The 14,944-nt window shown below is 42.4% G+C and overlaps 1 protein-coding gene across 2 annotated transcripts in view; it reads right to left on the reverse strand.

Moving 5' to 3' along the window:
* Znf326 (zinc finger protein 326) overlaps positions 1-12,461 on the reverse strand; it is a 47,783-nt gene extending 35,322 nt beyond the window's left edge. Inside the window, exons 1-5 of one of the 2 annotated variants that reach the window (XM_057772651.1) lie at positions 12,320-12,461; positions 10,085-10,129; positions 2,723-2,758; positions 2,517-2,628; positions 115-520 (exon numbers count right to left, since the gene is read on the reverse strand). In XM_057772651.1, the coding sequence (XP_057628634.1) occupies positions 115-520; positions 2,517-2,628; positions 2,723-2,758; positions 10,085-10,129; positions 12,320-12,335 (615 nt within the window). In that variant the 5' untranslated portion in view covers positions 12,336-12,461. Of the gene's footprint in view, positions 1-114; positions 521-2,516; positions 2,629-2,722; positions 2,759-10,084; positions 10,130-11,695; positions 11,715-12,319 lie in introns of those variants that run through there. The other variant, XM_057772652.1, reaches the window with a different exon arrangement.
* Positions 12,462-14,944: the final 2,483 nt, after the last annotated feature.

Genomic DNA, 14,944 nt, shown 5'->3' on the forward strand with positions numbered 1-14,944 from the left:
CCGCTTAAAACACACTGGGACAAACAGTGTTCGTTCTCATTGAAAACCATGGTCTTGAAAGGGTTTAAAAGAGTGACTATTGAAAAGAATCTGAAAAGATTCTGTTGTACTTACTCCTCGGCCTCGGCCTCTGCCTGTTGATGGTCCTCCAAAAGCATCATAGTTTCTGCTTCCAAACGTACTTTCAGGATAAGCAGGCGTTCCTCTCCCCCGAGAGCCTACAGGTGCAGGCTTCATATGGGGTGAAGAAAAACTGCTGTAGGAAGAGTAATTCTCTCTTCCTCTGTCCTCCATAAACCCAGGCCTCAATTTTGAACGGGAGTAAGGTTCTTCCCAGCTAGACCCGCCCTGGTTTCTACCTCCGAAAGAGTCAAGGCTATTCCGGTAGGAGCTCTCAAATCGACCACCATAACTACCTCCGAAGCGGCTTTGTTCGGGTTCATTAAAACCATAGCCAGATCTGTACAGATCTCGCCCACCCAGAGAAGACCTGGAGTCGTAAGACTCATAAGGTCCAAACCTGGAAAAGTTGCACAGTGAGGGAAAAAACAAAAGTAAGCTTACTAATGTTAGACAATTCAAAAGACAAGTTATCAGATGACATTTATCAACTAAAATTCATTTACACCAGAGTGGTTTGCACAGCTGCACTTCTGCTCACACTTGATTAGGGCTGGGCAGTCCAACATGAGACCAGACAGAAAGCTATCTGAGTCAGTTCTAAATATAAATTGAGTTCAGTTAACCTTAGCTTTAAACTCTGCTTTTTAGCAGCTTTTCTATTTTATTTTAATTTGTCTGTCTAATAATTAAAGCCCAGCCCTAGTCTTAGAAAAGGTTATTTGCTAAAGTTCACCAACTAATTAAAGTTTTTTTTTTAATTCTTCCCTAATAATGACAATTATAAAGCATTTACAACATTTTGGTTTTTTAGGGACACAAAGACTGCATAGATGGGAGAGGGGTCTTTGTGATACTGAGTGATCCTTTGCGCCTCAATAATCTATATCACAAAACTGCCTATAGTAATCAAAGCTGAGGAATTAGGTTATAAAGTTTGGCATTCTGCCAAACTTCAGCCAAGGCCAATCCTTAAATACTCTGATAGACTAGCAAATCTAACAAATCTAGAAGAATAAACATGTAAAATAGAACATAAAAGTAAAAGACCACCAACATGTACCCTCTACATATGAATATTCAAAGCAGATGAGAAAGAATGCATTTTATAAGGCCTTCAATTATTTGAAAAAGCATTTCCTATCAGGAAATTATCACATTAAAACTACTCTAAAAGGTAAGCACACTGTCTCAACAGAAAAAAAACAAAACATTTTACTTATCACAAATCCAAAACATGGGTTACAGAATTGCTTATTATCTTACAACAGTTTTTAAAAAGCTCACAATTACGCAAGAGATGAATGATAACTACAGAAATAGTTTATGCACAACACACAATGTAAGAGGGCAATAATTGATAAACTAAATCATTTAATGATGTTACATTAGTCAGTGATTTACAGGTCGCTCAATAGAAGATACTACTAGCCATATTCTATTCCTCCCAACTGCACATTTCAAAGCACTACGTAAGGACAGTAATGAACTGTTCGTTCTTGTGACTGTCATTCTCGTGACTGTACTCTACTGTAAACCACAGAGACAAAGAAAACAAGCATCCTCAAGTCCATCATAAGGAACCCAGATCCTTCAGTTTATGAAGGACAATGATCTCAAATGTCTAACTCGTTTACTTTGTATTTAAAAGGAAGTTTTATAGCTCAAAAAACAGGACCCCCCCTTAAGGTTATTAAACATGATCAGTCCTAAGACCTGTAGTTGTTTAATTAGTGTAAGTCTCAAAGAATATCAACAGTAAACTAGGAATAGTCTAGACTGTAGTTCAAGGTGCCCTAATTGTTAAGCACGGTGTCTGGATGTAAGCAGCAGCTGCCAGTAAACAACCTGGACACGATTTTAAAAACACTTCTACTATTACAATATGCTCTTCAAACTTGCTTTAAAAGTAAACTTAAGTGAAAATATCTTAAATGTGTCTTAGAAACTGAAAGCCGCTAGCCTGTTCAGTTAAAGCCACTCTAGGCAGACTATTCAGTAGTTACACAGTGCCCACATTAGAAAAAAATTCTTTTCAACAATTAAGAAAAATAATTCACAAATAAATATTTCCAATAACATTTTGAACAGGACATTTTGACTGATAAGAAATTAAAAATAAAAGAAACTTTTTCTTTTTAAAGTGTCCGCTGTTAAAGAATGTCTTATTCTATGACACTAAAATAAAAGATAAATAATGTCCTCCGAAAATAATGTCTGCCAATGTGACTAAGAAAATTGTTATGCCCATTAATTAGCATCTTTAAATATTTAAGGTGATTCAATACCAAACAACAGAGTTCAAAAAAGCAAAGTATCATAAAAGCCTAAGGAATACTTAATACATCCAGAATCTTATAGTTCTAATTATTTGGCCAAGTGATGAAGCAATTTACCTGCTACCCCCACCACCACCACTGTGATTGTCCATGCCATAGGACTGGTTTAGGTAGGAATCCATGGATCTTTGACCCCCATAGGATCCATGGCCATAGTCACGATCCAGCCCTATAAGAGTTTAAAAAAAAAAAAATTAAATGATGCTCACCTTTACTGGCACTCAAAAGAAGAAATTTTAGATAAATATCCTGGAATGTCAGACCTCCATAAGATCCAGGGCCATAATCACGATCCATTCCTAAAAGAGTCAATAAGAGATTATGAGTAAAATAAACCATTTTCTTCACAAAATTTTTTATTAAATACAATATATTCATACAAATCATCTAATGCAATAATTTGCACTAACATTTAACTCAATATTAAATATAAAAAATAACAAAATGATAAACTTAGCACTACCACACAAAAAAAGATAATATATAGCTTTATGTATAACTACTAGGCTCAAAAAGTCAGCATTTAATAAATATCAAGAGGTATTTTTTGCCCTAAGTATACTATAATGTAAATATACTACACTTGTTTTTTGTACTAGTTGCTCCCAAAATGTCTAAAAACTCAACTATATTTTCAACTAGAAACATTCAGCTGATACAGATACTCTAAGAAGTAACACCACAAACTAAGACCAATCTTTGGTCCTGTACCTGAGAATAACACAGCCCCAACAAACACTTCAATTCTCAAATCTTTTGAATAAAAGAAATGAGTGTGAATTTTCATAACACAAACACTAAAAAATTCTAGTGTAGGAGTATACAAACTTATACTAGAAAACTGAAGGTCATAAAATTGGTGAGTATAAAGATGAGTATTTAAATGTTTTCTATAAAATCCCTTAAAATGCCTCATTACCATTCATCCCACATTTTTATTATAAATACAACAATTGTACTTACAATCATTTAATGTTTCTAGTCTGAACAAAGATGGTGAAACTTTACATAAATACTACTCATAACTTTGCCTTTTAAGCCTGAAAGTGACCTTAGTCAAAATTAATCTTTTCACTTTTTAGATTTGCAAACTCAAGTTCACAAGAGAAAATGGGTTTCCCAGAATCATGTAAGTATTCTCCTAGCTAATCTCCTGTTATTTTTTTTCTACATAAAAACAGTCATTTTTTTATTCCAATTCAAGTAACTACTTGGAATCTTTTAATTTTTCACATTTATTTCAATTACTAAACTATGCAAGAAAACTTTCACTGGTAGTCATTTTTCTTCTATTTACAGAACCTGTAGACTTTATACAGAAGCACAATAGTGTGCTGCTGTGGCTTCATCTTAAATGTCTAATTCTTAATGCCTCTTAGAGGAGCAGTTATCATACAATGGTTTGCTGACCAGACAGTTCTGAGATCCATGAGACCAAAACTATTTCTATAAATAACAAGGATATTATTTCTGTTTTCACAGCACACACACTAGAAGTATACAAACATTATGGATAACTAGCATTTCAGTACAAATCAAGGAACTATGAAGCACCAGACTAATCTAGCAGTCGTTATATTAATATCAAACACCCAATGAAAAACAACCAATTTTTATATTACCTTTGCTTTAGAATACCCTTGACAGAGTTGTAGGGTTAGCCCTGCCCATTTTGGGGGCGTCTTCGCCTCGGGCTAATGTTTATGTATAAATCTGGCCAGCGTGAGCCCCGCAGCTCTCTTTTTTGTATTTCCTGCTCATCGCTGGATCCCTGGTGCTGTAAGCTATTCCCTCATTAAAATTTGCTGTTTCATATTAAGCTAGTCTGGTTATTACGCCCATTACACAGAGTAATTAATAATTTTAAGTCCTGGCCTTTGATTCAATTACATCTTTTTGTTACTCAATGTAATGAAACAGAAAATGCACACAAAGCAATTGTGCTACATACCAAAGAATCACAGTTCTCTCCAAGAAAAGTCACTGTACCATGTTTGCTTTATGACTCTAACTACTTTTTATAAAGAGCACTTTTCAATAGGAAAACTGGAAGACAAAAACTATGGTTTTCATGGTCCTATAAACTTGGTCAAAAGCCCATGAGTGGGGAGGTAACAGGCCCTAGGATCCTATCCCTGCCTGTGGTTTTATTAAAGGGACTTGGTGCATACCCCGTCTAAATATTTATGTTTATAGTCATACAATACTGCTTCTCTTACAGCCTTGGTCAGAGAAGCTTCTTTACAGTGGAGAGATCCGTAACTGGTCAAAGGACTGAGCAAAAACAACTGTTGAGTGTCCAACTCTATAAAAGACTTCAGTATGATTCCCTCCAGGGCTCAGGGACCACTGTGGAAGACAGTGCGGCAGGAGGAAGAGTGCTGGAAGAAGAGCTGTCTGTACCTGGCAGCTACACTCATCAACTCACAGCAGCTGTGCTGACTGCACACAACTGAACATATCCACAGTCCGCCATGCTGGAGATGAGCTCAGGAAGCACCATCAGCAGGCTGAGGAACTACCGGCCATTAAAGGCTGATCATAATGGGTCACAGAAGACATACATGAAAATAGAAGGGGAATTTGGGAAGAAGAGGCACACAGAGAACAGAAGAAATAGAAAGGATAATGGGGTGACTATAATAGTAAGACATTTGCATCATGTATGAAATTATCAAAGAATAAAATACATTTTACAAACCCATGGTTTTCAGACATGGACACTTAGCAAACATTTTCTCACATATGCATTGAAACTGTTGCTACGAAGAAAAAAAACTATTTGCTGCTAACAACAAAATTCATACTTGAAACTGAAAAAATCAAAACTCTTAAAAACTTTTATCTATCACTGTCAACCTGACAGCTCTCCAACACTTAGAAGGCTTTCTAAGCAGCTGGTGGCATTCGTATGGCTCTTATATTGTACACTAAAACCTGTCACTATTTGGAAAGTCTGTATAAGTCATTAATGCAGAGTCAGTCATCTGCTTGAAATCACAAGGTATTTGCTGCAGCATCTGCCTGTACCTCTCATACAGAGTATAAAAATAACATCAATATTAAATTCCCTGCAAGACCTCACATAAAAAGTAACCTCAGCATTAACTTTAGCCACATACAGAAGTGAAGGTTTAGTTATTTCTGCTAGTCTCTGAGTTAGTGGTGGCTTGTGTCAGCGTCTCTACTGACTCACAAAGACCTGACCCTGTGCAGAACACCAGCACAGCTTTTCTGTCTCAGCACTTCCCACTTACTGTGCACACACTACAACTGGTCAAAGACAGAGGGTCTACCAACATTATCAGTGTACTTACAGGGAAATAAGTTTTCTGGATAATTTTTCTCCCAGGTTGCCAAAATGAATTTTAAAATCATTTTTAAATGTAAATACAAGGACATTATTTCGTTACTATTAAGTGAAAAATTTATTCACAAGAACAAATCTGCCCCAGTAATTTGAGTCAAGTCTATTTAGTTGAATCACTATTACAAAAAATATGCTGAGCTGTGGTAGCTGACAAAAACTGTGGTCAAAATACCTAGCAGCCGGGCAGTGGTGGCACACACCTTTAATCCAAGCACTCAGGAGGCAGAGGCAGGCAGATCTCTGTGAGTTCAAGACCAGACTGTCTACAGAGTGAGTTCCAGGCCAGGCTCCAAAGCTACACAGAAACTCTTGTCTCGAAAACCCAAACCACTACCCAGTCGTGTGCACATAACTACTTCTCATGTTCCTGCACCCACAGTACTGCCAACTACCATGACCTTCACCTAGATTACTCCAAAGTCTAATTGGTTTTCCTACTTCCATTTCTACTTCCCTTCTGTTTATTCTAAAGATAAAAGCCAGAATAACTGTTACAATATAAGGCAAATCATGCCCAATGATGGCTTCCCACCTTATGCCAACTTAAAAGCTAAAGCCTTAAAATAACCTGTATGATCCTTTGTTAATGGTTCGCTCTCTCTCTCTCTTTCTGTGTGCCTGTGAGTGTGTGCACACATACGGACAGCAGAAAAGAAAGTCAAATGTTCTACTCTATCAGTCTTTGCTTCATTTCCTTGAGACAAGATCTCTCAGTAAACTTTGGAGCTAGGCTGGCAGTCAACAAGTCACAGCGATCCTATCTCCACCCCACATAGCACTAGAATTACAGATGCATGCACACCTGTAAAAAGCTGTGTGTGGTTTTTTTTTTTTTTTTTTTTTTTTTTTGGTTTTTTCGAGACAGGGTTTCTCTGTGGCTTTGGAGCCTGTCCTGGAACTAGCTCTGTAGACCAGGCTGGTCTCGAACTCACAGAGATCCGCCTGCCTCTGCCTCCCAAGTGCTGGGATTAAAGGCGTGCGCCACCATCGCCCGGCTTTTTTTTTTTTTTTTCTGTGTGTGGTTTTTACTTGGTGACGGGTATTCAAACCCCTCATGCTCATGCTTACACAACAAGTGCCCTTACCCACTGAGCCATCTCCCCAGCCCCAACTAGCTCTTAACCAGAAACAACTCTCCCACACCACCTCCCTCCTTCCTACAACCCACCAATCAACACTGAAATGTCTGTAATAAAAAATTCTAGTTGTTACAACTAGGCAGGAGGTGCTACTGACATCTACCACACAGGGATCAAGGATGCTACTAACATTCTGCAGTGAACGCACAGAACAGACAGACGGATAGACACAAACAGGGAAGGACACAGACAGACACAAACACACATTACCCTACAATAAAAATAATAACTAATCCAAAGTGTCAATAGTGCCCAAGTAGAGAAAGCATCTACGCTCTGCCCCGTCACCACTGAACCCCGACTACCTTACAACCTCATCTCCCACTCCACTCACAAGGCTCCTTGCTGTTCCAACAACGGACACCCACGTTTCCACTGCTCCTTTCCCAGGAAGGCTTTTCCGCTGTATCTGCAGTGCTCACTAAACACCTCTTCCAGGTCTTCATTTTCGTTGATTCTTATACATAAACAGATCGCCTTTGATTTTTCAACGCCTTCTGGCTATACCTCACCTCTCTAGCCTTATCTTCACACTGCTCAGGAAAAAGAATCTGTTCTGGTCAAACCAGTCTTTGTACTCTCTTTGAAGCTCAGTGTTCTCAGAACTTTTCCATCTGCTCTTTACTTAAGAAGAGTATGAATAAGAAAAACACTGTAAATAAATAAAAATCCTCCCAACGCGGTATGGAAAAAATCTGTATCAGTGCCTTTCTTTCAGTAAAACAGGAAACCCAAGGCTAACAATATATTATGGGCTTCATTTGGAATCCATAAATCTTTTATTAGTATTTACTAAAGTCTGTTACATTGTTGGTCCAGACTATGTCAGAGTTGGCATCTTCACTTCCTTTAATTCTATGCTCAAATGTTCTTTTTCTTGACCTAGCAACTGTAAAATCACAGTGCAAACAACCTGTCTTCTCCCTGCATTACCTTTTCTCCCCAACAATTTTTATCTTCTAACACAGAGTATGTTATTTTTAAAACTATTTTCTGCATGTTTCATCCCTTTAGACTGGAAATTAGTTCCACAAAGATTCTGTTCACAGATTCTCTGTTCCCAACTCTCAGAACATTACCTAGGTACACAGCAACTAAAAAGTACTGTTAAATGAAGTCAAATGCCCTGAAATTAAGTTCCTCATTTATAAAATGCAAACAACTAGGACCTCAAAGTATTTTCAAGTAGTGGACCTTAGCCAGAGGTAAAAGCCAGTACCTTTTATTCAAAGTACTCTGCCCACAGAGTCAGGGACCCTTCGCTGAAAATTAAGCGCCAGGAGGTCTAGGCTACCACCTATACAATATTCACTTAGAAAATGTTTCTAGGGAATTATGACATTATCTTCTAATGAAAATCACTACTGGAATTATAGTACAAAAACATAAAATTGCAATATTAGGGATGTTGTATTACATCAGTATTGACATAAACTGACTTATGCGATTCTGAATTCCAAACAGTATCTTTAGAAATCAAACTCTAATTCTCCAGGAAAGCCTTCCATCATTCTAAAACCCACTAGCCTTACTTACTCCACTTTAAAATCTTTGATTCATTTTCTACCCATTATTAATAGCTTCCACATTCTGTTAATTTCCTACAAGAAACATATTAACATTTTTTAAATGAGCATTATCATTTCCCTACATTCAAATGTATTCACCAGCCTCCAATCTAGCCTAACATTGACACAAAATCAAGCCTCTGGTCACTGTTCTCAAAAACATATCTTCAGCGCTCACTGAAGACATCCTAGTCTCCACACGACAGCAGCCTTTTTCGCAAAGCAGTATCCCAAGTGTCTCTTCGTCTTTAGAGATGATAGATTAACCACATGCATAAAAATGGGTTTGGAGAGAGAGCTCGGCAGCAGAGAGCCAGAGCAGTGCTGCTCACGGGAGGACCAGGTGTGGTTCCTAGCACACCAAACTGCACTCAACTCCCTGTGACTCAGCTCCAGGGTTTCCAATGCCCTCTTCTCAACTCCAATAGCACTGCACATACCTGGTACACATATAGAAAAGCAGGCACATACACATAAATAATGCTTTTCATAGCACAGTCTTTGGTGGCACATTTGCTTTAGTTTCATGACTAAACATTTGGTAAAATAGTTGGATTTTGTATTTCTCTGGTAGTCAAAGAAATTTACCACCACTCCCTCATGCCTCTCATTTAATGGTTTGGTTTTGTTTTAACCTCCAAACTGTTCTGTGCTTTTCATCTTGTATAGCAGGACTTTAATTCTAATAGCTATCTAAACAATAGGCATGGTATCCACACATCTCTTATGATTACAGCTTATAACAAGCCAACACCAGGTTTGTATTAACAGGCAGTCAGGATTCTCCATGTGTTCCTCTGGACAGTTCTCTATCACTCATTTGGTCACTGAAAACTGGCCTCAGCAGCAAAGCCAGCACGCATTCCAACAAAAGTGGCACAGAATCAAGACAAAATATACTTCATCTATCTGTGTAAGTGAACACAGATGTCTGACTCAAAAGTAATTCAGCCAGTGTCCTGCCATCAGTCATTCAGAATGTAGTCAAAATTTAAAGAAAAAAATCCTAAATAAAAGAAAACAGATACAAAGTCAAAGTAACCCAACTTCTTCTGATCCTAAGTTCAAAACTATACACAGAATTGGAGACACCACTCAAGGCGGAATACTTGACAGTACTCATGAGAGTCCCAGCAAGTGTACACATACAAATTCACACACACAAACACACACACACACCAGAAAAACAAGCACTATAAACAGTACGACATTAACACTGAGATTTATGAATCAAGAGTCAAAACAGTATCTGAAGCAAGAAGGTTAGTTTTTTGTACTGATAGTTGTGCTTTAGCCGGGCGGTGGTGGTGCACGCCTTTAATCCCAGCACTTGGGAGGCAGAGGCAGGCGGATCTCTGTGAGTTCGAGACCAGCCTGGTCTACAAGAGCTAGTTCCAGGACAGGCTCCAAAACCACAGAGAAACCCTGTCTCGAAAAACAAAAAACAAAACAAAACAAAACAAAACAAAAGATAGTTGTGCTTTCATATATATGGAAATATATCTGAACCCTCAACACAATTAAAAGGAAATTAAAGAGGATACTTACCATTAAAGCCCTGGTAAGTATTCCTGGAAGCAGAGTGTACGTAATCTACGAAGACATTCAACAGAAAGGAATTAGTGCAATGTTAGCAAAATCCAACATCATACTCATCTACTCACAATCAATTTTTAAACATCATTAACTCAATTACCAAAAAAAAAAAAACTGGGATAAAAATAATTACAAATACCCATTTGGAAAAACAAATCGGTCCTTCACTGCCTAGTGGCAATGTAAAAACTAATTTACAGTCCACATATGTAACAGCCAAAAGAGTGGACCAGGACCAGGACCAGGACCAGTCTACACAGAGAAGGAAAGCAGGCTATGTATCAAATAATGCAAGAAGGAGAGAGATGTTGGGTGGTGGTGGCACTAGGGAAGCAGAGGCAGGCAGACCTCGGTGAGTTCGAGGCCAACCTGGGCTACAGAGCAAAGGAGGAGACGCTTTAGAGAACGTTTCAAGGTCAGCGTCTGCTTTACCACTCAATCTGTTCTCCAAATACTTCAGGAGCGTGTCTGAAAAACACACATGCATTTATGTATAAGTGTGTGGGCTGTATCCATCCAGGCAGAATGTTAAAGCCTTTATTTAACTCAACAAATAAAGCCTGAAGGAGCAGAATTTAATACAGGGCTTCTGGATATAACCAAACCCTGGCACGTAACACAGGATCAGATTCAGACCCATTCGACTGCAGCAGTGGAGGCTGAGGCCAGCAGTTCAGAGATTAGCACTGACACTGCTTGTTATTTTATTATGATAATAAATGGTAAATTCTGTATGCTTGCTTTCATTTTCAACTCTCCATAGAAAATGTATTTCCTTACTTACTGTTCCCACTGTCCTCCTCCCACGCGGGCACACACACACACACCACAAGGTTAACTTCTGGTACCAAGTACGCGCATACACACACCACAAGGTTAACTTCTAGTACCACGTACGCGCACACACACACACACACACACACCACAAGATTAATTTCTGGTACCACGTATGCTGGCAGTGTCATCAAACTTTGTTATGGTATGAAAACATAATACAGTTTTCCTTTTGCTGTCAGCTCTGGCCACTGCACATAGTTGCAATTTAGAGTCACCTGTATCAGAATGAGTCCCAGCCCAACACTAAAGCACCAACAGGGCAGGACACTGCTCTGAAGAGCTGAACTATTTCAAAGCAACTGGAAAAAGTACACCAAAAAGGGGGACTGTGTCTCCTTTCCTAGACTTATGTCTGACAGCCTTAACGGCTTGTAGCAAACCAAAAATCAAAAGCTCATTCAATGCAACATAAGCTAAGATCACATCTTATTCATGTTAAAGACTAATTTTTTTGTGGAGGCAGAGGTTTCCTTACAAGAAACCGGTTTTATTTAGAAATCAGTACTTGCTCCAGATTACACTCAGTGTAAACTGTCCCATGTCTCCCTAACACTGTCAATATATACCACTTTATGTTGACACTAATGCCTATAAAACTTGAGCATATTTGATGGTGTCAGATTAACTGTACTTCATGGCCCCAGACAGTAGGAAGGGACGGAGGGCTGAAAAGCATCCTTACGTTTATTTATTCAGGAAGTCCCACCCGGGCTGCTGTACACCGACCTGAACGTGAAGGGCATCCGGTGCTCGCTGTGTCAGAATCCCAACCTAAGCAGCATGCAGACGCCAGCCCCACCCCCGCCTTAAAAAGTGCACCGGTTCCCGGGACGGTTTCAGGCGAGGCGATTACCACGCAGGTAAAATCGGGGCGAGTTATTAAACAGCCCCGTCGCAGATTCCGTCTCCGGAGGAGATCGGAGCCCACCCTGATGGAACGCTTGACATTCGTCTCCCACAGAGAAGCGTCGCACGAGGCAGCCCGCCCGTGCGAGGTTCGGCTCCACCCGCCACCCGCTCGCTGCCCCCGCGGGCCCGGGCCGCCCCTCCGCGCAAGGCCGGGAAGTTGCGGGCGGCCCTGGGCGAGCAGCCCGAGGACGGGGCCCGGAGGCCGCGGAGCTCGCAGCAGGGCCGACCCGTGGGCAGCGGGGGGGGGGGGGGGACGCCCCCCACGCCAGGCCGGCCGCGGACCCGCGTGCGGCTCCCGGCCGAGAAGCGTCCGGCCCGGGCCCGCCATCGCCGCGCGCGCGGCCCACAGAACAAAGCCACACACACGGCCATCTTGAGGCGGTAAACAGACCCCCGGCGCAGGCCCGCCCGCCCCGCGCGCCTGCCCGTCTGCCCGCTCACCGTCCTCGAAGTCCATGCTGGACGCCACTGGGCTGGCTGACCGTGTCGGCGCTGAGCTGTGCGGCCCGCGGCGAGCGTCCCCGACCCGACGGGTCCCTCCGAGGCGACCGGCCCCCTCGCGCGCGCGCGACCGACAGCGGCGCTACCGGCCTCCCGGGAAGCCGCGGGCCACAGCGAGGCTAGGGGCGGGGCCGGCGGGCGCTGCCAGTCGCGGGTGCGCGGCCTCCGATTGGCCGGAGCGGGCCGGTGGGCGTGGCTATCTTGGAGAGGGACGGGCCCAGCGAGTCCGCTGCCGGGAGTCCCCGGGTCCTGACCCCGGTGGAGCGAGGCGGACGGAAGGTGGGAAGGGACCGCGGAAGGCTGGCGTGCGTGGGGCCTTCTGGAAGGGCTCCGGGTGGCCGGCCATGATTGAGCCTGGCAAGAGCGGCGGGGTTCCAGGAGGGACGACCTTCCTCTTGAGCGGACTAAGCCAATCACAATAGCGACCTTTGGCTTCTTGGCCAAAAAAACGACCCCGGGAGGAAAAAATTTAAGTACTTACGGAGTTCCTTCCTTCGAGACACGGAAGCCTGGGGCGTGCAGAGGAACGCAGGCTGCCAAATATGAAACAATCATAAGACGAACCCAAGACAGGCTGTTAGCCACTGCCTAGTTCTAGGGTGTAAGTAGAACAACTGCGAAAATTGGCAGGTGGGAAAGATCTGGCAGGAAGAAAGTAGTCCACAGCTCGAAGGATCACACACACACACACACACACACACACGAGGGGGGCTGAATTATTCCGCTCTGGAATTCGTGTTGGGGGGAAAAGGCAAAGGTATACACTCAGGAACAATATGGCGAACACTATTAGATGTGACTTGAACCACAGTTTTAATTAATTTATTTATTTATTGCTACAGAGCAAATAGTAGTGACAACGATCTGGTTACTCGATAGGAAGCCGGAAATTCACCTGCCAAACCAAGTTCTGGGGAAGCAGAAAATAAAACCGGAAGACCAACAAGGTGTATGATGGTAGCCCCAAATCTGAGCGAGCCATTGTTTCCTCCTCACCGTGTCCCTTCTCCACCCTCATTGACTCATCTTGTTCTCCACCCGTTTTTTGATCCCCCCCTTTCCCTCCTACACATGTTTTCTGTTCACCTGGGTTGAACATGTTGAGAACTGAATCCCCAATTTCCCTTCTCAGACCTGTTTATCCTCCTGTGTTTTTACATCTGTTCATGACACCGTAAGCCACCCACTAATCCCAGCTAGAAGGCTGAACGTCATCCACTCAAGCCTCACCGCTCCTCCAGCTTCCCACTCCAGTCCACATACTGAGCCTAAAACGTCTTGTCTGCCCCATCCTTTCCACTCCCGCTGCCACTGCCTGAGTTGAGACACTCGTTATCTCTCTGCGAAACTCTTACATCTGCTCCCTAATTAATTTCTCTGCCCTTCAGCCTCACCTATTCTCAGCCTCCTCAGGCTGAAGTGATCTAAATGCAAATCTGAACATGCCATTCCCACAACGAAGGCATGGCGTAGATATGGTCAAAGCTGCCTAAAATAGAGCGCAAACAGAAGATGGGGGCTCCTGCTGACCTCTGATCTCTCCCTATAGTTCCCTCTCCTCCCTCCCTCATCTTTCTGTCCTCCTCCCTCTCCACTCTTCTTTATAAAGACTCTTTACATTATGAGTATGCTTTGTGTGTAAGTGCAAATGAGTGCAAGCAGCCTTGGAGGCCAGAAGAGGGCAGCAGATCCCCTGCCCTGGGCTTGAGGGTGGCCGTGAGCTGCAGGACCTGGGTACAACAGAACTCAGGGTCTCCAGAAGAGGAGCAAGCACCAAGCCATCTCTCCAGCCTGCTCTCCCCATGTTGGTCATGTTTCTGACTCTACTTCCCCAAACATCCCTAGGCTTTTTCATGGTTCCTGACTTTGTATTAGTCCCCCGACTGGGAACCATCTGCAGCCTGATGCATCCCCAAAACAGAACTCAGAATTTACTTTTGTAGAATACATTCCCAGACCTCATTCCCGTGTTCCAGACTTGTACTTTTCAAGCATTCCTTTGAACACGATCCGAAGTTATTAAAACAGGTTCATAGTCAGGCCTGCTGGCTGGAGGCCAGGAATGTCTGTTCTAACAAACTTCCGGAAGCAGCAGCTGCTAGAAAACCACACTTTAATGTGCTGTCTCCCTGCATTAACTAATGTGGCTTTGTGCCCTCTTCATTCAAAGCCTTTGCAATTAGAAGGCCTTTGCGTCCTTGGTGTCAAGAACATGTGTTTCCTGAGCAAAACTCAACTCTCCCTTTCTCCCAATTTACCTTCTACCAAAAGAAGATTTTGTAACCTGAGATCCTAAGACCTTAGTATGGCTGAAAAGTGATAAACATTGGATCAGTGTTCTCTCTCTCTCTCTCTCTCTCTCTCTCTCTCTCTCTCTCTCTCTCTCTCTCGTGTGTGTGTGTGTGTGTGTGTCTATATCACCCCCTTCCCCTCCCCTTTCCTTCCTTCCCCTGGAAGAGAAAATGGCCAGGCGAGGAGCTACTAAATGCAGTCTGAGACTTGTACTTTGAGCAGTATATCCATATCTCTTCTCCGTCCCTTCTTCCCCAGCTAGAAAGCCTTACT

The sequence above is a fragment of the Chionomys nivalis genome, chromosome 6, assembly GCF_950005125.1.
Source record: "Chionomys nivalis chromosome 6, mChiNiv1.1, whole genome shotgun sequence".
Taxonomy (NCBI): Eukaryota; Metazoa; Chordata; class Mammalia; order Rodentia; family Cricetidae; genus Chionomys; species Chionomys nivalis.